Source organism: Pelecanus crispus, chromosome 5 (genome assembly GCF_030463565.1).
Source record: "Pelecanus crispus isolate bPelCri1 chromosome 5, bPelCri1.pri, whole genome shotgun sequence".
NCBI lineage: Eukaryota > Metazoa > Chordata > Aves > Pelecaniformes > Pelecanidae > Pelecanus > Pelecanus crispus.
In genome coordinates this window covers 26,726,007-26,749,160 of record NC_134647.1, presented here as the reverse complement: position 1 = coordinate 26,749,160, position 23,154 = coordinate 26,726,007, and the positions used below count along the sequence as shown (strand labels likewise).

The 23,154-nt window shown below is 44.4% G+C and overlaps 1 protein-coding gene across 1 annotated transcript in view; it reads left to right on the top strand.

The window, feature by feature from the left end:
- Nucleotides 1-4,461: 4,461 nt before the first annotated feature.
- Nucleotides 4,462-23,154, top strand: part of PDE11A (phosphodiesterase 11A) — a 135,350-nt gene continuing 116,657 nt past the window's right edge. The window contains exons 1-2 of the mRNA XM_075710569.1: nucleotides 4,462-5,265; nucleotides 22,084-22,242. Of these exons, the coding sequence (XP_075566684.1) occupies nucleotides 4,462-5,265; nucleotides 22,084-22,242 (963 nt within the window). The remainder of the gene's footprint in view (nucleotides 5,266-22,083; nucleotides 22,243-23,154) is intronic.

The following is a 23,154-nucleotide window of genomic DNA, read 5'->3' as shown; positions in this document are numbered from 1 at the left end:
GTATTGTTTGTGTTCCTTTGTGTATTAAAAAAACATAATCATCTACCGGTCATTTTTCAGGGTTATGGAGTATTTTTCTCCATTTGAGGCTAATATATTAAGGTATCCTTACCCTCTAACATGTGGAATGAATGAGGGCTAACTAGCTCAAGCAAATGATATTTTCACCAACAGTAGAGGATTGATGAAGGTGATTAAAGTCCTCCTAAAACCACCTCATGAATCTCTACCACTTGAATTGTGATTTACAATTTAATTCTCTGTTTACATAAATGTAATAGGTTAAAACACACTTCACTCAACCAAGGTTTCCTTATGTTATCACAGAAGTAAGCGTTTAGTACAAAACTAATTTGCTGTGGCATCCATTCCCAGGTACTCATTTTATCGGTATTGTTCCAATGCTTATCCACTGGGGGCTTTAACTGATTGTCTTGCAGTGCTCCATAGAGCTGAACTGCTGTTTTTAAGTAAGGGAATAAGTGAGAGTCCAGTAAAAAGTTCTGTGACACAACTGGATGAGTACCTGCTTTTTTTTCCTTTTGTGCTGTACCTGTAAGATACTTCCCCTTTTCAGTTTAATAGTCAGGACCTGTTCTGTTGATTGTTTAGACCATTAAAGCATCTGCCTGAATGACAAAAATTTTCTTGAGTGCGTTTCTCAGTTGCATTTTGAAGGGTGCTATGCCACTGCCCTTCTGAATAGAGAAACACACTCTGCCTGAGAAATGCATTGACATTTCTCCTTGTGATTCTTCTTGGGCATCTCTGTATGTTCGTACCCGAGAGCAGGTGAGACTGGCTAAAGCCTGCCTTGCTGTCTGAGTTGGTATTGTGCATCCACACTGATAAAAGGTACATCATACATAAGATGAATAAGATATAAGCTGCCTGTACCTCACTGCAGCATACCTGCAGAATTATGAAGGCAGCACAATCCCGTGGAGCCGACAAAATCTGTTTGCCTTTTTGGCCCTCCCACGAAAGGCTGCAACTAATCTATCTCAGGCCCACATACGAAGCTGCAGCCCAGCGTATGGTGCACTGGGTTTACTCACCCTGCAAACAGAGGTATAGTTTGAGGTGTGCCAGAACACAGAGACCCCCAAGTTTTCTCCTAACATCCACCGATGCACACCAGGCCAGGTTTCTGAGGCAGGTCTTACCATGACAGCATGTCAAAAGGCTGCTCAAGTTACAGAACAGACAAACCACTGTGATCATCTTTGTGATGTTTTGTCTTTTAAAAAGAGGATTATAGTTTATACACAGATTTGGGGCTGCAGAGTTGTTTACAATTAAGGTCTTGCACTAAATTGTTCACTATGTATTTTATGCAATGGAGACAACTGCAGTTTTACTTCCTTCAGTCTTGACTCTGCTATTTGAGAGATTGTCAATATGCAGATTTTTGCTGTAATCAAAGCCCACGCATAAAACCCCCAGCAAATAAACTAAAGATGCCACAAGACTGAATAAATGGTACGGGAAGACCTTGTTTATATCCAGGCTTATGGAAACACTAAACTGCTACTAAACTGCTTTAACTGTTTACATACAGAACTGCTACACAGTAACCACCTTGTTGTAAACACTGGTGTGAGCGCTCAGACTAAACCTTGCTGTAGTGAGACGGTAAAAAAATATTTATATACAATTGTTTCACTTGTATGCAGATGCCCAAGGTTCTTGAGAGCTCGGGTTCGTGCCTGCTAGGCCTCCAGCAGCTCATGCAATTTCTTTAAGCGGCGTGTTTGTGCCAGTGCTGCAAAAACGCGAATGCCACGGGAAAGGCCACGCAGCAATGAGCGGCTGCGGGCAAGCGGACACCCTCTGAGGGCGCCCGTGACGCAAGCGCCGGCGAGCGGCAGCAGCCGAGGACGGTGCAGCGGCAGCACGGGCAGCTGTGTACAGATGTGCGCCGACAGCGTGGAGGCCGTGGGGAGCCGGGGTGGCGCCTCGGCCGTGTCCTCCCGAGAGCGGGGCCTCCACTGACGGCGTGACAGTCGCTGGCGTAGGCTGCGGGGCTGCGCCTGCTGCCGCGCGTCAAATGCCTTTACTTCACAGCCCCGGCAGCGCGTCAGCGGCACACCGAGAGAAACGCTTAGAAGATTCGTATTTCAGCCGTCCTTGCCCTTACCCAGATACGCCTGGAATTTCGTGTCCGAGCTACCCCTACGGAGAGCTCAGCTTCTTCAGAGGGGCGAGCGGCTCGGGGCCGACCCCCCGGAGCCTGTCCCCCGCGCTCCCCGCTTTCCGCCCCCTCGCCCAGCGCGCCGCTGCCCCGCAGCCCACTCGCGGCGGGCGCTGCGGCCGGGCGCCCCCCGGCAGGGCAGCGGCGGCCGAGGCACGGTGCGGCTGCCGGCAGCGGCCCCTTCCCTGCCGCCGCGCACCGCCACGGCAGGGCAGCCCAGGGCCGGCCCGGCCCCCTCCTCCGTCCCCAAACGGCGGGGGCCGCGGGCGGGGGCGGCGCCCCCCGCCCCCGCTCGCCGACGCGCCTGCGCGCCCCCCTCCGCCCGCCCTATTGCCGAGCGGGTGCCGCCGGCGGCGCGGTTTCTCAATGGAGAGCCGGCCTCCTGCGGCGGCCTCCCGGCGCAGCGGGGAGAGCCGGGAACGCAGAGCGACACCCCGCCGGGGGCGGGGGGCAGGCGCGGCGCCCCGCCGCCACGGGAGCGACGGAGCTGCTGCCCGGCTTGCAACCACGCAGGCACCGAGACCAGCAAAAATCCTTTGTCTGTCGCTTCCTAAGCTGTCTCCGGGCTGCGGGAGCCACAGCACCTGTACGGAGCCCCTCGTTAGCCCCGGCTGCTGCGGGGGACGCGCAGCCCTTCGGGCACACACACACGCACGCACGCACGCACGCACGCAGCCCTCCCTCCCCTGCTGACACCCGCGCACCCGCCTGCACGATTGACACGCGTCCCAAAATCGCTCCCTCTCCTTGCAGGCTCTGCCCGGACCCCCGCGCCGGGAGGGGCTGCTGCAGGGACAGGGTCCCCGGCAGGTCGGAATCTCGTTTGGTTGACGATTTGTGCCCGTGTGTTTTCCCAGCCACCCAAACTCCCATTCATGAATTTCTGAAGCCGCCTTCATTCAGTCTTTGGTGAGCGCATGAAAGACATTTTTCACGTGTTAAGATCCATGACTCCGGTTTTTCAATCGCTTATGCGTAGGCATCGATTTAGCAATGAAACGTGCTCCACGTGCGCGTAAAAATAACCCCGGTCCGTCTGCCTCGGTGGATGCGGCCGGCTCCCGTCTGCCAGCCGGCGCTGCGGGAGCAGGCACCCCGGCGCGCCTCGGGGCACCCCGCGGGCGCCCGGCCCCGGGGGAAGGCGGCTTTCGGGCAGAAAGCCCGGGGCAGAAAGCCCGGGGCGGCTCTGTAGGCGGCGGGCAGGGCCCCGCTCTCCGCCCCTCTTAGGCAGCCCCGGGCGTGAAACGCGGCACAAACGGTGCGCGCCGGGCAGAGCCAGGGCCCCGCACGGGAGAGGCTCTGCAGCCGTCTCAACTCGGGGGTTCAAGAAACGGAATTCACTTGGTCTTTCTGAAAGGGCTCCCGTTTTCCGCCTGTCTTCTGAAGTAGTGAAGTAACGCAAATAATGCTGTAAATTAAACATCTTTAACGGGAGCGGCTTGCGTTACCTCCTCCCGCCCCTCCTGCAGACCGCGGGCGGGAGCCGCGGCCGGGTTTGCCCCTTCCCCGCACACGCACCGCAGACAAAAGGACCCTCCCTCTCCCCGCGACGTTCCCGCATGAGGGGCCCGCCAGCGCGGAGCTCCCTAGCGCAGCTCCCCGCTGCTCGGGGTCCTCCCGCCGGGGGGCCCAGCGCCCCCGACCCCGCCCGCCCGCCGTCACCCCCGCGGGGGCTGCCGAGGCGGCTGCCGCCGGGCGGGCGGCGGTGCCTCCCCCCGCAGCGGGGCTTGCCAGCCCTCCCTCCTCCCCGCCTGCCCCCCCGCTCGGCTCACGCGTCCTCCCCCCGCCCTCCCCTCCCTCCTCAGTGGTCCGCCGGCTGGGTTACGCAGCAGCCGCCGCCAGCACTGACAGCACTTGGCAGGAGGGGTTTGCCCGAGCGCTCCCGGAGCATCTCCAGAGGCGCGGCGGCAGCGCCTGCCCGGCTCGCCGGGGGAGCCGGCCCAGAACCGGCGGGCCGGGGCCAGAACCAGAGAAGGGGCTGAGAGCCGGGGAGCAGAAGAATCCCTAGAATAATACAAATACTACTGCCAATAACAATAAAGAGTGGTGGGCAGGAAAAGGAGGTCGCGGGGGGGGGAAGCCGGGGGCGAGGAGAAGGCGCGGCCCCGAGGAGGGGCCCGGGCGAGGGGTAGGAGCAGCCCCTCCCCGGGGCTGCCGCCCCCCCCCCCCCCGCGCCCGGGGGCGGCCGTCGGGGCGGCGGCAGCACGTGGCGGCGGCGGGGCATGGCCTCCGCGGGGGCTCCCGCGGCCTGAGCCGCCCCCGCCGCCATGGCGGCCGCCGCCGACGCCGGCCTCGACGTGGCGGCGGTGGAAAGTTTCCTAGAGAGGCACCCGGAGCTGGTAGAGAAGTGGCTGAAGAGGAAGAACTCGCTCCCTAAAGCGCCCGCCGTCCCCGCCGCCGGCCCGTCGGAGGAGCGCCGGAGCAGCGGCGGCCCCGGCGGCGGCTGGGGCAGCGCGGGCGGCCCCGCCGGCCCCGGCCCCGGCGGCGGGGGGCTGCAGCGGCGAGCCTCCCAGAAGGAGCTGCGGAAGAGCTTCGCCCGCTCCAAGGCCATCCACGTCAACCTCACCTACGACGAGCATGTGCACGCCCGGGCGCAGGAGCCGCTGAGCAGCGTGCGGCGGCGGGCCCTGCTGCGGAAGGCCAGCTCCTTGCCCCCCACCACCGCCCACATCCTCAGCGCCCTGCTGGAGTCCCGCGTCAGCCTGCCCCAGTACCCCCCCACCGCCCTGGACTACAAGCGCTACCTCAAGGAGCACAACGAGCGCCAGTTCTTCCTGGAGCTGGTCAAGGACATCTCCAACGACCTGGACCTCACCAGCCTCAGCTACAAGATCCTCATCTTCGTCTGCCTCATGGTGGACGCCGACCGGGGCTCCCTCTTCCTCGTGGAGGGGGCCGCCGCCGGCAAGAAGAGCCTGGTCTCCAAGTTCTTCGACGTGCACGCCGGCACGCCGCTGCTGCCCTGCGGCTCCACCGAGAACAGCAACGAGGTGCAGGTGCCCTGGGGCAAGGGCATCATCGGCTACGTGGCGGAGCACGGAGAGACCGTCAACATCCCCGACGCCTACCAGGTAGGAGCCGGGCAGGCTCCCGGCACTGCGCCGTCCCCGGCTCCCCCCGCCCCGCACCGCGGCGGCGGAGGCGCCTGCCGAGAAGCCCCGCCGCGCCCCGGGCCATCCCTCTCCGCCGCCCCGCCGCGCCCCGGGCCATCCCTCTCCGCCGCCCCGCCGCGCCCCGGACCATCCCTCTCCGCCGCCCCGCCGCCCCCCGGGCCATCCCGCCCCGCCGCCCCCCGGGCCGACCCTGCCGGGGCGGCGGCGCTGCCGCCGTCGGGGCGCCCCGGGGTGTCCCGGGGTTGGGCGTAGCGGCCGCGGCCGCGCTCGGAGCCGCTGCTGGCGGGCGGGAGGGCACTGCCGTGAAGGCGGGAGGGAAGGCCTCTCCTGGGTGGCTGGCGGGGCTAGAAGTGGCCATAAAGTCGGTACAGCAGTGCTTCTGGATGTCGCAGTAGGCGGCTTCGTGCGTTTTCAAAACGTATTTTGGAATCGGCTGAAGAAAAGTTTAAAAAAATGCTCGTGGCAGTCCCAATGATAATATTCTTAAATCTCTGTCTCACTTCATGTTCCCTGCCTGCCCGCTGCTGAAATAATCTCATTGCTTTCAAAAGAGCATATATTTTCACCTCTGCATATGCCCACTCAGCCCACATAGCATGTGTTTTCAAACCTACTCCTAGGAGTGATATAAGCAGTCCTGTTATTCTCCTGCAAGGACTTTCCCCACCTTTTACAGAGGCTTCGGTGTGAATTGTGAAAATGTAGTCCTGGCTTCAAGGCAAAAATTCCCTTTGACTTCAGCAGGGACAGACTGCTTTGCCTGCGTGTGTTAATGCAAAACAGTGCTTTCAGTTTACTATCTTGAAATTACCTGTCTCTCTCTCTAGTCCTAGGGGCTGTTTCTGGTGTTTATAAGTGTGAGACACTATCAGCAATTTGAGGTCCTTGAGAAAATTAAGAACTGCAGAGCAACAGATTTTTCTAAATTAGGATCTTGGAAAGCTTTAGAAAGGTGTGAGATGTCTGTCTATAGAATTTTAGTAATAACCGTTGCCCAGTGGTTTGTTTTTTTTTTTTTTTTGCTCTACAATAATAACAAACCCAATAAACATTGAAAAATTGATGATGCTTTATAGCAAACCATACAAGGAAGAAACTTGAAAAATAAGATTGGGTTATTTTTGTTTGAAATACAGAAATGCAGGATAAATGTATTTGTGGCTGAATATTTATTTATTTGTCAAGCAGTGAAAAACACTAGGCGCTTCAGAGATCCAGACTGACAGAGGTTCCCAACCCACAGAGTTCAAAGGCAAAGAACAGAACTTGGTAAAAATGCTGCAATATTCAGACTAGAATGATTGAGTGTTGGATCACCTTCGAAAAAATCTAAGCTTTTTTTTCTTCCTTTATTTTTCCCTTTCTCCATTATACATTTTCTCTTACCATCTGATTTTTTTAATTACTTTCACTTCTAAAACTGTGCTCTTCCCAAAATATCTGCTGTTGGGGGTCAAGCAGGAGATGTTCTCAATAGTCTCAAGTGGCTAAACAGATAAAGGATATCTGAGTTTGGCTGGGAAAGAACTTGATCTCTCCTTTTAACTCTGGATAGCTCCAGCCACCTTTTTTTGGAGGCGAGAACGCCACTGGAAAGGCAGAGTGTTTTCTAGTTCTAGGCAACTGAATTATTTTTTCTCCAGTGTTTGTTCACTTTGTGTTCACTTCCCTGGGAAAAAGCCCAGCTACTTTAAACAGTTTATTGTCTGTTTCATTTGCAGAGAAAAGTGAAAAACAATCCATCCAGTTGCCATTCCTGGTACTATCTATATTATACTTTTGTCTGACTCCTATTAGAAATCGATTAAAATATTATAAATAATACAATTCATTGTATATTTAAGCCATACCTACATTAGTTGCAGTAGAAGGGAACGTTCTAAGGCAAGTTCATCCTGTAATTATATCAATTGCAACTTCCCTGCTTTCAGCGGAGTTACTTCTGATTAACTGGAGTACAAAAGAAACCTTAGACCTTGCAACTTTAATGAAAGTTTTGCTTGATACTAAAATGGGGGATCTGCTTTCTGTTATGTTTCTGAGTTAGTACAGTTTATCTTCTCTTACCTGGCACACATATATCCATTGTGCATCATGAAAAGGAGACCTTTCTAATTTAATAGTATAAAGAGCCCTATGGAAGCCCAGGAAGGTGTGCGTAAAGAAGTGACAGCTGTTCCATTTCAGATCATTGTAGTGCTCACAATACGGCACTTTAAAAATTAATAAATATGATGATATTTTTGTCAGTATTGCCACTGATGATGGAAGTGTTTAATCAACTGTCAGGTAGAAAAAAGCACCACCAGGAAACTTTGTCAGGCTGACAGATGGAGTTGGAGAAAAAGGAGTGACAGCACAGCACCATTTTGTCCATTGAAGAGAGTGTCTACATTGATGCTACCCATTTGGTAAGAAAAAGCCTTATATTAGGTCAGAGGAACACCTCTAGATTAATTTGAAGTTTTTTTGCTTGTTTTTAAATTAACAAACTTGTTTAAAAAGAGATAAAGATACTTCCATATCATCAGTTAACCAGTTTACAGTATTGGGAAATTTGTTTTATCATTCAGCCATCTTTATTTTCTCAGAGCCTGACCAAATACCAGTTGGAATTCTACCATCAAGTACAAATTGGGTTGCCTGCTTGTATCATCAGCTACTACTGACATTAACGGGACTTCAGTGCGATCAACACTACATTTAAATCCTGTCACATCCTGTAATGTGCTTCACGCGGGTAGTCCCCTGTGCCCATACACAGACTGATTGGTTTAGGAAATGTTTGTAAATGACTTGTAGTGTAATTTTCAGAGATAGTGTAAGATTTCAATTGCAGATTTCTTTTTCTAGAAAGAAAAAATACTAACAAATGAAATCACGTAATAGGCTGAGGCTTTTCCTTGATCCAGGTGATTATTACTGGTGTTGAGTCTGACTTTCTGTCGTGGTTTAATGCCAGCCAGCAACTAAGCACCACACAGCTGCTCGCTCACTCCACCCGGTGGGATGGGGGAGAGAATCAGAAGAGTAAAAATGAGAAAACTCATGGGTTGAGATAAAGAGTTTAGCAGGTAAAGCAAAAGCCACGCATGCAAGCAAAGCAAAACAAGGAATTCATTTACTCCTTCCCATCGGCAGGCAGGTGTTCAGCCATCTCCAGGAAAGCAGGGCTCCATTGTGCGTAACGGTTACTTGAGAAGACAAACGCCATCACCCCGACTGTCCCCCCCTTCCTTCTTCTTCCCCCAGCTTTACATGCTGAGCATGACGTCATATGGTATAGAATGTCCCTTTGGTCAGTTGGGGTCAGCTGTCCCAGCTGTGTGCCCTCCCAGCTTCTTGTGGACCCCCAACCTCCTTGCTGGTGGGGTGGGGTGGGGTGGGGTGAGAATCCGAAAAGGCCTCGACTCTGTGTAAGCACTGGTCAGCAGTAATGAAAACATCCCTGTGTTATCAACACTGTTTCCAGCACAAATCCAAAACATAGCCCCATACTAGCTACTATGAAGAAAACCCAGCCAAAACCATCACATTCTCCACCCCTTATTCCATACCATTTACATCATGCTTAGGTCTCACACTATCCAATACATCCTCATTAACCACCACCACCCTTCCTATCCTTTGATATAATACACAGATAATATTCCCTTAGTTTATGGACCACCCCTATAAAATGTCTTTAAAATGTCCACAAATGGACCAGCTCATGTAAACAGTCTTCCTTAATTCAATAAGCATATTTAGATACAAAGTTTATGTATTGAGGACTGTATAATAATCACTTCTTTTAATACTAAACAATAGCTATGTAACATCTCATGGTAATTTGATTTATGAAGTTCAGCAGTGACTGAACAAATTTCTGCATCAGAGAATTTCACAAATACTTCATTTAGGGAAAGGTTCAGGTGAATGTTATATGACTGATTCAGAAGTTGAAAGATTTCATTCATGACATTAAAAGTTTTATTTATTACATTGCCAAGTCACATGATAAAAGTGAGTTTATAACAGTCTGTAAAATACATGATCTGATCTGTAAGAGTTAGCGCTACAGAAGATTTGAGAACAGGAAAGGAGATAGAGACATTCTTTGCATTTCAGAGCCAGTCTAAAACTCTTTCTCCTGGAAGTAACCCAGTTGACTTGTAAATTGAACTCCTAGTCAGTTTAAGTTTTAAAATAAGGCCTTGGGTCTTCCCCTATGTTAATTCTGGGAAGCATTTCTGACTCCTTGTTCTTATGTGAATAATGCACTATGCCTTGAGCACATGTGTTGGAAGAATCCGATCATACTGGCAAGGAAATTTGGGACCTAATTGTCCATTGAGGCTCCTTTTAACAGAGCATAGATGTAGCTTTTGCAGTCATATGTGAAGACTATTAAGCATATTGCAAGTACACAGGCAGAGAGGCCATTAAACCTTTATCTGCAGTTCTTGTGAGTTGTTTAAATTTATTTTTTCCCCCTATTTAAAACTATGGATTTTTTCATGTCATCCCTTCTTCTCACAGGTGTTCTATGATGTTTAGCTGAAATTACTGATCATTTCAACTTTGTTCCATTTTTTAGAGCACTATTTAAATAATAAACATTTTAAATCACAACTAATGTTTGTTTATATCTTTAGCTGTACAAAAGTTTATGTCTTTAGCTGTACAAAAGTTGGGAGATACTTTAATGGCATCCCAAGTCCTTCTAACTAGTGAAAAAATAAATCTTAGTCTTTAGAATAGTAAGCATACATGAGAAAGTGGTGAAAAATATGTTCTGCCGTTTGACAGTGTGAGATTAATAAAGTTTCTGTACATCCTATGTTAAATTTGGAATTTAAAAAGTAGCTTTAAAAGACAGAAGAAAAAAATGGCTTACCAGATGGATGTTTATTAATAAAGTGGGGAGCAAAGAGAGGGGAGACATGGGTTTTTGTAAGTTGGAGAAAGTGCCATAAAAGATGATCAGAAATTATTTTTCAATACAGCTCAAGTCTTGAAAAAGAAGATTTAACTACATTACTGGAACTAAAATCAAGCAAAACAGGAGACAAATCGAGCCCTCTTTGTTCCAGACTCTCCTGTTAACTCTTTCAAGTTTAGGCCAAGTGTAATGCACCTAATGCGCACACAACCCTTTACAGTAAATTTTAAACATCCTTGAACACCTAGCTACAGACAGGATTTTGTCTTTGTCAGGACCTCCGGGTGAGCTCTGAGGTTTCGTTGTCTCCTGCGGTGCCAGGACGGCATTACAAAGTTACTGCTCGTGGGTGCAGACCTTTCAGCCTGGGACCGTCCGTGTGGGACGGGCTGTTGGCGTAGAAGGTCACGAACAGGCGGGAGCCACATTTCATTACGCAGGGTAGCTGTTTGTTATCATCAATATTAACAATGCGTCTCTTTCAGTTTTAAAGAGCAGTTAAAGCATTAAAACCCTGGGTCCTGGGAGGTCCAGTTCTGCAAATGGGAAGCACTTAGGCACTGTTTTATTCAGCAGCACTTGAGCAGCGGGCACCAACAGCCACATTCATTTCGGTGCTGACTCTTAACAAGGACAGAGGTTGCTCTTTAGAGAGCAGAGAGCATGAAATTTGGCAGGAAGAATAAACAATAATTTTTAAAAATTCCATGTAATAAAGAAAAAAATGAATTAAAACAAATTGTGCTATGCATTAAACATGACTAAGAAGTACCACGGGGAATGCAGGAGATAATTGCAACAGTAAAGAACTGCTCTAATGCACTTTCCACAAAAGGAAGCTCCAGCCCATCATGCAAAATTTAGGAAAACTTGAAATTCTAAGTACAAGTCAGTAAATTGGCGAAGGGATGTTGTAATTATCCCCAAATCTGCTGCCCAGCAGAGGCAAACACATCCGTCATGTCACAGCAGTGCTGGGCTGGGGGAGAGGGATCTCCCCGCAGAAGGCAGTGCCCTCCTGTGCCTTCCACAGCGGAGGTCTCCTCGCCTCCTGTCACCTCCCTCGCTCCATAAGTCTTCTTCTCAGGGAATGGTGACTGACTGACATGTAAAACATCCTAAGGCCTTCCTGGGTCACACCACCACCGCTTTCACCTTGGAGATGTCCACCAGGGGCAGGAGCTCCTAGTAGATGGCAGGGCTGCGTAGAAGGGCACATGTCCAAAGCCACCCAAAGGCTCCGATACAGTTTCGTGTCTCCATGCTGCTGTTCAGGTGGATCACCAGGACAGACAGGGCTGCACAACACAATGTACACCGCTGGTGACAGCCCACAGGTATCGTGAGGGAACACACCTTCCTCTCCATGCTTGTGTTGGGTGGACGAGGTTACCTCACCAACCAGGCGGGGGGTGCCTGGCCATTACTCCATGGACACACAGCACCTGCTTCCTGCCCCGAGGTGTGCCTGCATGGCTGCCTTACGGGTTTGGAACCAGCAGCAGGTGGGCTGGTGGTGGCTGGGCACAGGGTGCCCAGGTGGGGCTTGTTTGCTGCAAGTCCCTGCACCAGGAGCAGGGGGGTGGCAAAGAGCTGGAGCGATACGAGTCTGCCCACCCTCACATGTAATGCAGTTTCTCTACTTCCTGCTGGGGCTATTGGGTAATTATCAGCCATTCTGTGGGGCTCGCATGCTTAAAATCAGTGCTGAAGGATGTGGTGCTGCCTCATTTCAGTGCTGGTGTGAGGGGGTGCTTGGGGTGGGTGCAGGCTCCCAGGCAAACATAAGCATGGAGGTCTTTGGGGCATTAGCAGGTTAGTAATTTGGGGTTATTTTAAATTAAAAAAAAACCCAAAAACTAGCTGGCTCACTTTTTCAGTTGCCTTATGGAGTAAGCACTCAGTACCCTGCTGCCTTTGGCTTCCCGAAAGGAGTGGCTGTAAGGCCTGGCTCCCCAGCTCTCCTTCCTGCAGCAGGCCCCTGGGCTGTTGGTCGTGCAGAGCTTGGGCGGGAAAAGCCTCCTGCTAAGCTGGGGTGGCTTTCCTTCCCCCCTGTAAGACTGGCTTTTATTAAGGTGACAGACTTTAACTGGTTTGTTGTTCAGCCAGTACATAGACTTTTCCAGGTTTTTTTCCCCTGAGACACTTGCACAACTTCCTTGTGAAACTGGTGCCTCTGTGGCCTGTAACTTCCTTGTGAGAAGGAAATACGTATATTTGATTAGAGCAGATCAGTGACTGTGAGAACAAATTGCAGGATTAGGCCCTTCAAATTTTAGGTGAAATCCTGTTACAAGAAAAAGGCTGAATAAAGCTGTAGTTTTGCTTGGTAAAGGATTTGTGCCGTTCTGCTTGATTGCTTTTCAGTTTTTCAAAACATGGATGTTTCATTTTGGTTATTTACAGTTGTATGCTATTGTGTAGTTCTTCTGTAGAATAACAAAGTTAATAAACAAGCATACATACATCATTATGCATGTTAACTTGTTTTACTTTTCTAAAACAGCCCTATTGACAAACTATGAAATATAAACAACTTGAGCTAATGGCTTGGCAGAGTTGCATGTTAACAGAGTAACAGCAACTGCATGCAGTCTGAACTTAATGTCTCTACAGTGCACATTTTAAAATGTGTGGCTTAGTTAATAACACTACTGCTTTGTCACAGTAAGATATTTTCAATTTATTATTCAAGAATCTTATTATACTGCTTCTGTAACACTTGAAGCCATGTGTTGCTCACCTGAGTAATCACCTGCAGCTGCTAACCCATACACAGACTTCTGTTGAAGCACACAGGTTTCTTTGATCAGAGGAGTATCAGGTTTTTAAAGCTGCTCTGTGTGTGTATATGTTTTATATAAATAATCATTAATATTTAGGAGACAAGTGCTAGGACCTGGGTCAAAGCAAGACAGGAATGAGATGGGAACATGGACATGGTTGTGGTTGGTTGCCGGTGGGGCATCAGTCATGTCCAGTACAGAAGGGCACAGAGGACCACTGTGATGGAGCAAACAGTAGTGGGTGTGATCTCTAAATATTTAAAATTAGAGGAAAAAAATATTATTTTGTAAACTTTTTTCTTTAATAATGATACAAGAAGAGCATAAGTACACAGAAGCTGCCATACATAAGACCACAACTTGATTTACTGTTGTGCTATTGGAAATCTAACAGGAGTTTGTTTCAAAGGAAGAAAACAAAAACCTTACATGATGGATCTGGATAATGTTGTCCTACAGAGGAATCTTTTCTGATCCCTGCTGTTGATCAGGTCAGATGATGATGCATGAAATGTAATGATGCTTATTAGCTTGGCAGTCATGTCTGCAAACTTGCTAGTGCTTATCAAGTTACTTATTCCTGTCTAAGAAAGATTACCTATACTATTTTTTCACATTAATTTTGTGCCAGTCATAAGTAGACAATGTGCATTGTTACTTATGTCTGTTGTAATATGTGAATAATTGATAATTAATAATGAATAATAAATGAAACATTGGTCAGAAAAGGACATAAATGATATAACACACTCCCACCAATAAAACTAAACAAAAACCCCTCAACTATTGACACATTAAAACAAAACCCCCAAAACTTTAATATTGCATCATTGCAAACAAACACTGTTTTTTTGGGTTTTTTTTTTTTTTCAAAGGAAGTTTTTTCTTTAGTTCAAACTATATATGGACTGACTTAGTTTTAAATCTGGAAGTTAAGAATTTTTGAGGGTCAATGTTCCCTACTTTTTTTAAGAATTGTTTTGGGAGTGAAGGAATGGAGTTGGCTGAGCTGTTTTGCTCATTCTTACCTGTTTTGTTCATTTTCTCTAATAAGAAATATTGCTGTCACTATATAAATAGTCACAATATAAGTGGACTGTGTGCTTATTTACTTGGGAGAATTAGGTTTGAGATGCTGGTGAACGGTACTAGTTTGTTCTTCTGCTGCCTTTGTCTCTGGGGCTTTAGGGATTTGGGGGGAGATGACAGGAATAGCTGCAGCAATCCTTAAGTGGAAGTCTCTTCAGAGATTGCTTATTACTTGGGGTTTTTTGTGTGTGTGAGTTTCTTCTCTAAAAGGTTTTGCCCATATCTACTGTAGTGGTTTATTACTTGGTTTCTGTTTCTTGTTTATGCACAATCTAATTTATGCCATATGTGATTTTTAGAGAAGAGTATCTAGAACAGACCGGATGCCTTCATTTTTTTTTAATTTGCTTTTTAATGTTATGCTTTGAACTAGATAACTTGCTGCCTTTTGGATTGTTCTTTTTGTTTTCTGTAGAAATTTATGTATTATATACTCATAGGAAGCACAATTAAGAAATTGAATAGGTCTCTTCCAACTCCAGTTTCTTTAATTCTGTAAATGTAGAGGCTCCTGCAGGATGGCTTCCTATAAAGTCAATCAAAAGTACACTGAATCAAATTTGTCTATCCCATGCAGTTTGGTAGTACAATAATACGTTAATGATGCTGTCAAACATATTGCTCTTATTATCTGGTTTTGATGTAACTTAGCTAACTCAATCAGTAATTTAAATACAGTATATTCAAAGAAACGTTGCTGCAAGTTTGTTGTTGTTTTTTTTTTTTCTTGAGCCCTTTCTAAGAGGGGAAAAAAACCCCCAAACCCTGTGCAGTTAACTGTAAAATATAGTAGGCCAGCCCTGTTAATTGAGTACCTCTTGTATTCCTCTGTTCAGTGTGACTAAAAAGCAGTATTTTCAAATCACAAAAATACCCATCAGAAATGTTTTTTCCTTGTAGCTGTCAGCTTTGGCCAAATCACTTAGTCCGTTTTACTAGACTAAACACTTTCTCCTTAGACTTTGGAGAAGGAAAACGGTGTCTTTGAACACTTAATTCCTGGAAACTTATTCAGGCAGGTTTCAGCCTCCATTACGTTATTTGACTCTTAGCTAACTTGGTTTAGGTTTGTACTTTCTTCTGTTCTAAATCATGCTAATAATACTCACATAAATTGTACCAGCTTTGATAAGGATATAAAAGGACATCTTTTCTTTCCAAGTTCAAACAGCCATTTTATATTTAAAACAAAAAAAAATCAACCCAAATGAACAAAACTTGTACCTTCACTAACAATGTGTGAATCACCTACTTAAACTGAAAATCAACACTGAAATGCAGTTGGTGAAACTTTGCTCAGAAGTTAAAATGGTTTTCATTTCAAACATAACCTATTATATTACTTCAAATGTCTTGAGAAAAGAAGAAATGTAGATTTAAGTAAGATAAATCAAGAACAAAATACTTGTTTTGACTGTTTCATGGGAGTTTGAGACCCTCTAAGGCTGTGGAATAGTGCATGTCCTTAGAATTTTTTTAGAAGAGATTTTTTTGTTGTTGTTGGAAATGTGTAGATTCTTTTAGTAAATGATAGAGATAGTGACTTTGTAATGACCTTTTACCTCTTCTTCCTGGTCAGCATGGATTATTTTTTGTAGGCGCCCTCTAAGTGTAGCTGTTCAGGTTGAATCATAAGCAATGATTGTTTAGTGACCTCAGATCCACAGTCAAAGAAAAGAGGATTGGGACCTAATGGATTTTTCTTGTTTGCCACTTCTGTCAATAATAGAGATGATTTTGAATTTTTCAGTCCTTGCCCAATACCTGTATAGCTGTCATAGTTAGATTTATAGACTAAATTTATGCATAAGGAGATCAATTCAGAGGACTTGACACACAGGAGATAGGCATTATTTGGTTAAGTCTTGATTCAAATTGTCTGAAGCTTCAGGCACATCAAGATAATGAGTATCTTATGGCATCAGAGCTTGTAAGCATGGTCAATATTTTGAGTTTTCAGCTGATATGATGAAGGTAGGGCATCTAGAACAGTGAATGAGAATATATCAGCTCACTGATAAGAATTCATGACTACTGTTCCAGGTTCTAGAATTTCTGATCATTGTGTTCTTGATTACTTCTAGATCACACTTTTAATGTTAGCCTTACAGTTACAGGAACTAGAAACTGATTTTTTTTTTTTTTTTTTCTTTTAATGGAAGTTGAGATTCTGATAACATTATATGATTCCAGAACCCTAGGAAAAAACCCCTGTCTATACCTTAATCTGGTCTTGTATAGAACAAGAACATGAAAATGTTTGTCTGTTCTCATTTATTGACAATCTTTAAATACATCCAAAAAGAACTGGGACCGCAGTGTCACCGCTCAGGCAGCTGAAATACCAGCATTTGGATTGATGAATCAAACCTGCTCTCTTCTGTGTCTTTACTTGACTGAATGTCACATTTTACAGGGTAATATTTCCCCTAAGAAGAATTTACAATCAATAAATAACTTGAGAAAAGGATAAGGTTTATCCTACAGAATAACTGTTCACTGTTGGCAGTTCTGAAATTCCAATTAAAAGTGCCTCAGTCTTCACATTTTGAATGTCTCTAGCATCTAGAAATCTCTTTTTATAGAACCAAAGCAGTAAAACCAAGTATGTTCGTTTCTAGTGATGTTTTCAACAGTCAGTGGAAGACTTTACTTGTAATTCTTAAGTGTTCTTGCATGAAAATACTGCCAGTGCAGTTACAATGAAGTCTCTCTCTCAAAAGGGTATGTTGTATCTGGTCTGTCCCTGATTTCTGAATGTAAGTCTTTATTGTAAAAGAAACTTAAAAGCAAATGCTGCATTGGTATCGTCAACATTGATGCTCCTTACTACCCGGGAGCCCAGTGCAGCTGAGGACCGTGCTGTGCTGCAGGCTGTTCTAATGTGGGATAATACAGTTTGTATTACAAAATGTTTGCAGTCCGACAAAGGGCTTCTCTCTGATTTAGCAGCTTTGTTATCGGCTGCTAAACAGGCCTCCTTGCTCAAGGTTACTACCCATTGAGGAGAGGTAGACATAAATTTTGTACAAGCTTCTCAGCCTTCACAGTTCACACATGGGCATTGAGGATTTTATTGATGCTGTTAAACCCAGTAAAACCTCTCAGCTAGATCCAGCTACGTACATCCTATTATGACAATAAGTGATGGAAGAAGGGGGCTGTGGGGATAAAAGGTTTGGGACATAATGCAGGTCATCCAGTCATTTAGTTTTCTTATGTGTATATAGCATGATTCAACAATATTAATGTTGCCAGAAATAGTTTGTTTTGTTCAATTACGTATCTTTCCTCATCACTTTCCCAAATGTCACCAAAATAAAATCCTTGCCTGCTTTTCCACAAAAGGTTAGAGATAGTTTCACTTCACATCTTGATGATTTTCAATTTTTACCAAGTTCTTGTTGAGTTTTTCCTCAAAAATGTCTTGTTTCCAATTAAATGCATTAACTTCCCTATACTGTGCTTACTGTACCTTTAGTCTCTGCTCCAGAGATATAACACCTTTCTGCAAAAGGTAGTCCAGCTCTCTAGCATAAGTGGATAATCTGATATCGGATGGCAGGAAGACCGAAATATGTGGTTGCATCTACCTCTGTTGAATGGCATGCTTCTGGGACTAAGGCTGTCCAATTGCTCCAGGATCCCTGTATGTCCTTTCTCCTAGTGTAGAGGTCCCAGCAAGAGATATGTACAGGAAACTTCCAAAACCCACTTGAAAGGAGAAGCAATATAGCAGAAGTGAGTTGTACTTTAAAAAAACACTTTCCAGACGGATAATCCCTCCTGTGTCTCTGGTTCTCCATAGCATCCATTAAGGAACACACGATTGATAGCTCATGATTAAATTTGTTCCTAACACTGGCAGCTGTACTGTATATATCCAATTCAGACAGGATCACAAGCCCCTGTCCTGTGTGCCACCATCCACTGCAGGTCAAACAGCACTTTGTCTATTAATCTTGAGACCTGTTGTAAAGTCAATGACTACATACGGTACAGGATTGAAATTACAACTGGATTAAAATACCCACTACAGTGAACCTTGTTACCTAAACAAAAGAAACTCAGATAAATGTTAATACATCTTCCTGATTTTTAACCCAGACCTCTGTTTTGTCTTAAAACAATGTATCTCTCTTAATTGAGTGTATTCAGATAAACAAATTGCAGCTCACTTTTCGTTTGTCCAACAGCTGTCCTCTTTCAGTTAAACTCCCCCTTGAAGGTTTACTTCTTTTATGAGGCCCATAAGATGTAAATCAACAACTAGTTGTTACTAGTCATTTCAGTGTTTCCTCATGTACTCTGTTTTGTTTTGAACGAAATTAGTAGAGCAGGGACTGTCTCTTCAGTAACACAAAGCATATTATCAATATTTCAGCAACAATAGCTAATTCTAAATAGTAGTTCAGACATTACCAAGAAGTAGTTGAAGAAATAATGTTTAATTTGTTCATTGGTGAAGCCTACTGTGTGATAATTGCACTGCATCTCATTTTCTTCTGTTATAGAAGAACCATCCCTTTCTAGGCAGGATTCTCTATAGTGCAGGACAGTTCAGCTTCAATGAAGTTGATATAAAAGTGTTTAGAAACATGTGAAAGATCATAAGATCAGGTAGGTATTGGCCCTTGATGCCATTATTAAAAACCATTCATCATGGGCGTTCTGGTTCTCCTAAGGAAGTTAGGCACAAATAATTCAAGCGAATCTCATCAAAACCTTATCAAAGGCTGCATATTAGTAATCTGGTCTTTATGGAAACAAAGACTGTTTAATACACTCCAGAGGCAGAAATAGGTCTAAGGAAGAACAACAACTCCTAATGAAGTTATCAAATTAAAACAGAACAAAAGAAAATAGTATAATAAAAAACCAAGAGCTTGATATTCTGTGGCAGAAGAGCACTATAAACTGTATATGAATACCACAGTTGATACTAATTCCTTATGGTTGAAAGGTATGTAAACTTGCAACAAGTAATAAAATAGCCAAATGCATATGTTAATCTTTACGATGAGTGAATGTAGAGCATTTCTAAATCATGTCTCTGTTTTAGGTGACTAAACTAGTCTATTTCTATAGCATCTGCAATTCACAACAGGGAAATAAAAATAGAACTAAAATTGCTGGGAAATAAAAATAGAAATAAAATTGCCAGGAAAAAAAAAATCTGTCAGTTTTTAGCATCAGTAAAGATTTAATGAATTATCTCTTTCTCATCACAATCAAATTGTATCTTAGATTAAGGACTGTATGGATTGTTTTCATCACCTGAGACAAATATGGACATTACTTCACAACCCATATTGTCTAAACTTTTGAAAACAAAACTCATGCTTATTTTAGTAGAACAGCTCAGTTCCCCCATGTTAGGGGAGTCAGAACTGGCTATAACTACTGTCTGCAGCATAAATGCTAACTTTACCCCGGAGGAACGGAGCTGCTGCCAGTAAATAGCAGTATTCCCTCCCTGGCTGATAGAAGAGCTGTTGAAGACTATTCCCTACCAAGATGAACAAAGATGCTGTTAGCACTACCTCTTCTGAACTTTGCAGCGTCCTTTGAGTCACTTTGTGATCTGCAGTTCAGGTTGTACTGTTCCAGAGAATGGATTTCCTCACACGGCCACGTAAACAAACAAGCCATGTTTAGTTTCGTTCCCTTTAGTTTTTGTCAACCTATATTGAAAGTCATTTTCTGCTAAGATCTGAATTTTGCTCTTGGCTTTTTGCTTACTACAAATGTTAATGTATTTAAGAAAAACTTCAGACTGTTTAATGATCAAAACACTATAAGCTCCTCTTACTATTCTGGCAAGCACAGAAAGTCATATGAAAAGATATTTATTACATCTTTTAAATATTTCTGTGTGTATGTACAGTAATCTTTCTCCAGAGGTAACTAGCTGTGTATATCCTGCAGAGGAAAGTTAAACAAACTGCAAATCCAGGCAATATATTCCTTGAGTCATGTCTCTAGCTAAGCTATATGCTGAGAATTATATTGGCATGTGGGGAGCTTTTTTTAAATACGGACACTCCTGTACTTAGTTTTCTGGAAAGAGCTGAGGTTTTATTGTTTCTTTGAAAAAGCGTTTGTACCCCATTGGAATACTAGCCCACATAACGAGTCTTACTTGATGTACTAAATTTGAAGTGCAACATACAGAAGTGGGGCCAAAAAGAGTTTCCATCTACTTGACAGAGAAATTGTGAGCATCTACAGAATATAGATGTGAAGTGGCAGCATGGCCTAGCATAAGAGTGTATGTATGATCACGTTACTAACACTAGATATCAGTCTTTGCTGGCAGTCATTCAGTAGAAGTGCTCTATAAGGTGATGGCATTATTTTCTAAATGGTGATCAAATTTAAGTTGCTCTCAAGATGTGATATTGTCACCCTATGTGTATATTTTGCACTACTAATTATGTTTTTGAAGATGGTAGTTTATAATCTTTTACAATGTATTACATTGTGAAATTCCTACAAGTATTAAAGCACCTGGGTTTTCACTGATCTGAAGAAAGAACTGTCTAAATGCAACTGAAGTAAATTTTTTGATGCATTGGGATTAGCAATACTACTACTAAGACTTTAATACCTGAATAGCTTTGGGGATAGAAATATAGTCTGTGGCACTGTGACCCCCACATAGAATAGGAATGACAACAAGCATGAAGCAATTCTAGTTTTAATAAGAGATCTGGATTTTGTGTTGAAAAGTGAAGTCCTCTTTGAATGTGATGCAAACATTTATTTCTTATGTACATCCCTCAGTAAATGTGTGTAACCTTAGGCACATTCATTGCCTTAGAAAAATTTTAAAATAACAAAATAGTTGCTGCTGTTACTCCAAAGAGCATCTTGTAATTAGTATCTTTACTCTTCTATGTGATCTGTTACAAACATTTTTAATATTTGGTTGTAAGAGATTGATTTCTGTTGTTCTATTGTAAGAGGGGTCTTATGCTCACAGTATGTTCTGTATTTTTTTGAGAACGTGCATGCTTTATGATCAATAGGATTGCACTGCATACTTAATCATAGTTTAGAGATTTTTATATATATATTAATTAAAATAGATAAAAATCTTCACAGCTAATTATGCATTAACGTTCAAAAAAAACTTACTGCAAGTGGATACAAAAGCATATGAAGTAATTAGCGTGCACCTCGAAGGAGCTAGTGTGCACCGAGGAGCCCAAGGCCCTCACCAGTGCCTGCAAGGGCCATGTGGTTGCCCACAGCTTCACTGGTAGGAATGTGTATCATCAGCAATATAGAGGGACAGTGAAGCAAACAGCGTTGGTTAAGATTGAAGAAACTGAAAACCGCCTGGGAACACATGGTGAGCCGGAACCAGACCACAGCCTTAGCCGCTGATAGTTTCCTTATCTGTGTTGGAACCTGTGAAAGCTATGGGCAAGGTGGGTCTGGCCATGTACGGCCAGGGCCAAGGCCTATGCTGCTGTCATGGAACTGTGGAGGACCCTCTACTTACAGGTGGCCCCAGAGCCATCAAAGAAGGCACACTTGTGGTGCTGAGCCATGGGTGTAAGGAGCTTGTGCTTTGTCAAGGTCCAAAGTGTGTTATGCAGTCTCTCTATCGCGTTTTTTTCCTCTTCTCATATTTATGTTCCCCATATGTTTAAATCGTCTTCATTTTCCATATTCTCCTGATAGCTGCTTTGATAGTGATCGTTTAGGTCATTCTTCTAATTGAGGTATAAATGTGGGACTTCAGTGAGTACAACTATGTAATGATAAACCTTGTACTGATCCTCTGAGAACCATTTTTCTTAGTATCTTAACTGAGGAAAAACAGCAAATAAAGAATGGGGTAATAACAGAGAAGCAACAACATAATGCTGCTGAAAATACTATATAAGACGTTGAGAAAATAAAATACTTTGAAGAAAGCTTAGATATATGACATGCATGTTAATTCTTCCTTATTTTCTTTCGAAGGATCGCCGCTTTAATGATGAGATCGACAAACTGACTGGATACAAGACAAAATCACTCATGTGCATGCCCATAAGAAACAGTGATGGAGAGATTATTGGTGTTGCCCAAGCAATAAATAAGACTCCTGGAGGTGCCCCTTTTTCTGATGATGATGAAAAAGTAAGATTACCTTTACTTTTGTATTTTTTTTTCAAATATCCTTTATAACTCAGTAGACTCTTGTAAAGATACTTAATCCAAATAAGTAAATGGCACAGATCTTTTTAATGATGATTTTTTAGAGGTGCTTAACATAAAATGTACATTTTTGTTGTTCTCAACATAAACCATGTATCTGTTCTGTAAATGTGGGAGATCTCGTGACTGAAACTTCAACTTAATGGTCTCTAAATCTTATGTAGACTCTTTTCCTGTAGTAGATCTTAATAGGAAGACTTTTTCATTTTTAAAAACTTATCTGTAAGAATAAGTTCATGGGGGAAAACCATCACAGAGACACTCCTAAGCGTGCTGACTTCAAAAAATCACAACCTTCTCTTACTGCTATCCATGGCATAAATGCCTGTAGCATATGCAAAAGAAACTTTATTTTAGAGGAGTTTATGCATATACAACTTTATGCTATTCTAAAATATAGCAGACTTGCAAATGCCCGTGAAAGGACAAAGAGGTCAGGAAGAGGACACTAGGTGTGTATATGAAGCAAGATTTGGAGAGTAAAGTGAGCTCAAAGGGCAGGAGAATAGAGGGAGCCACAAGGAGGGAACTTGAATTAAATGTGGGGAAAATAGGAAATGGTGCTGTTGAAGGCAGATGCACACAGCTGAGCATGGAGGGAAAATATGTGTAAAGCCAAAGGATGACTTGTGGAAAAGAATGCTAGGGGGCAGAAAGCTGGGGAGGAACAGAACAGCAACTCTGCTCAGGAGAGAGAAATGGAGTCTCCTTCAAGCATCTAATAGGGAAATACACTTCTGTGTATTAAAATAGTATTGAATCAAATTTTTGTGGAAGGGTAGTTAGAGGCAGACTTTGCCCCCAAAAGCTCTTTATGTTGATTCAAAAGCAGTT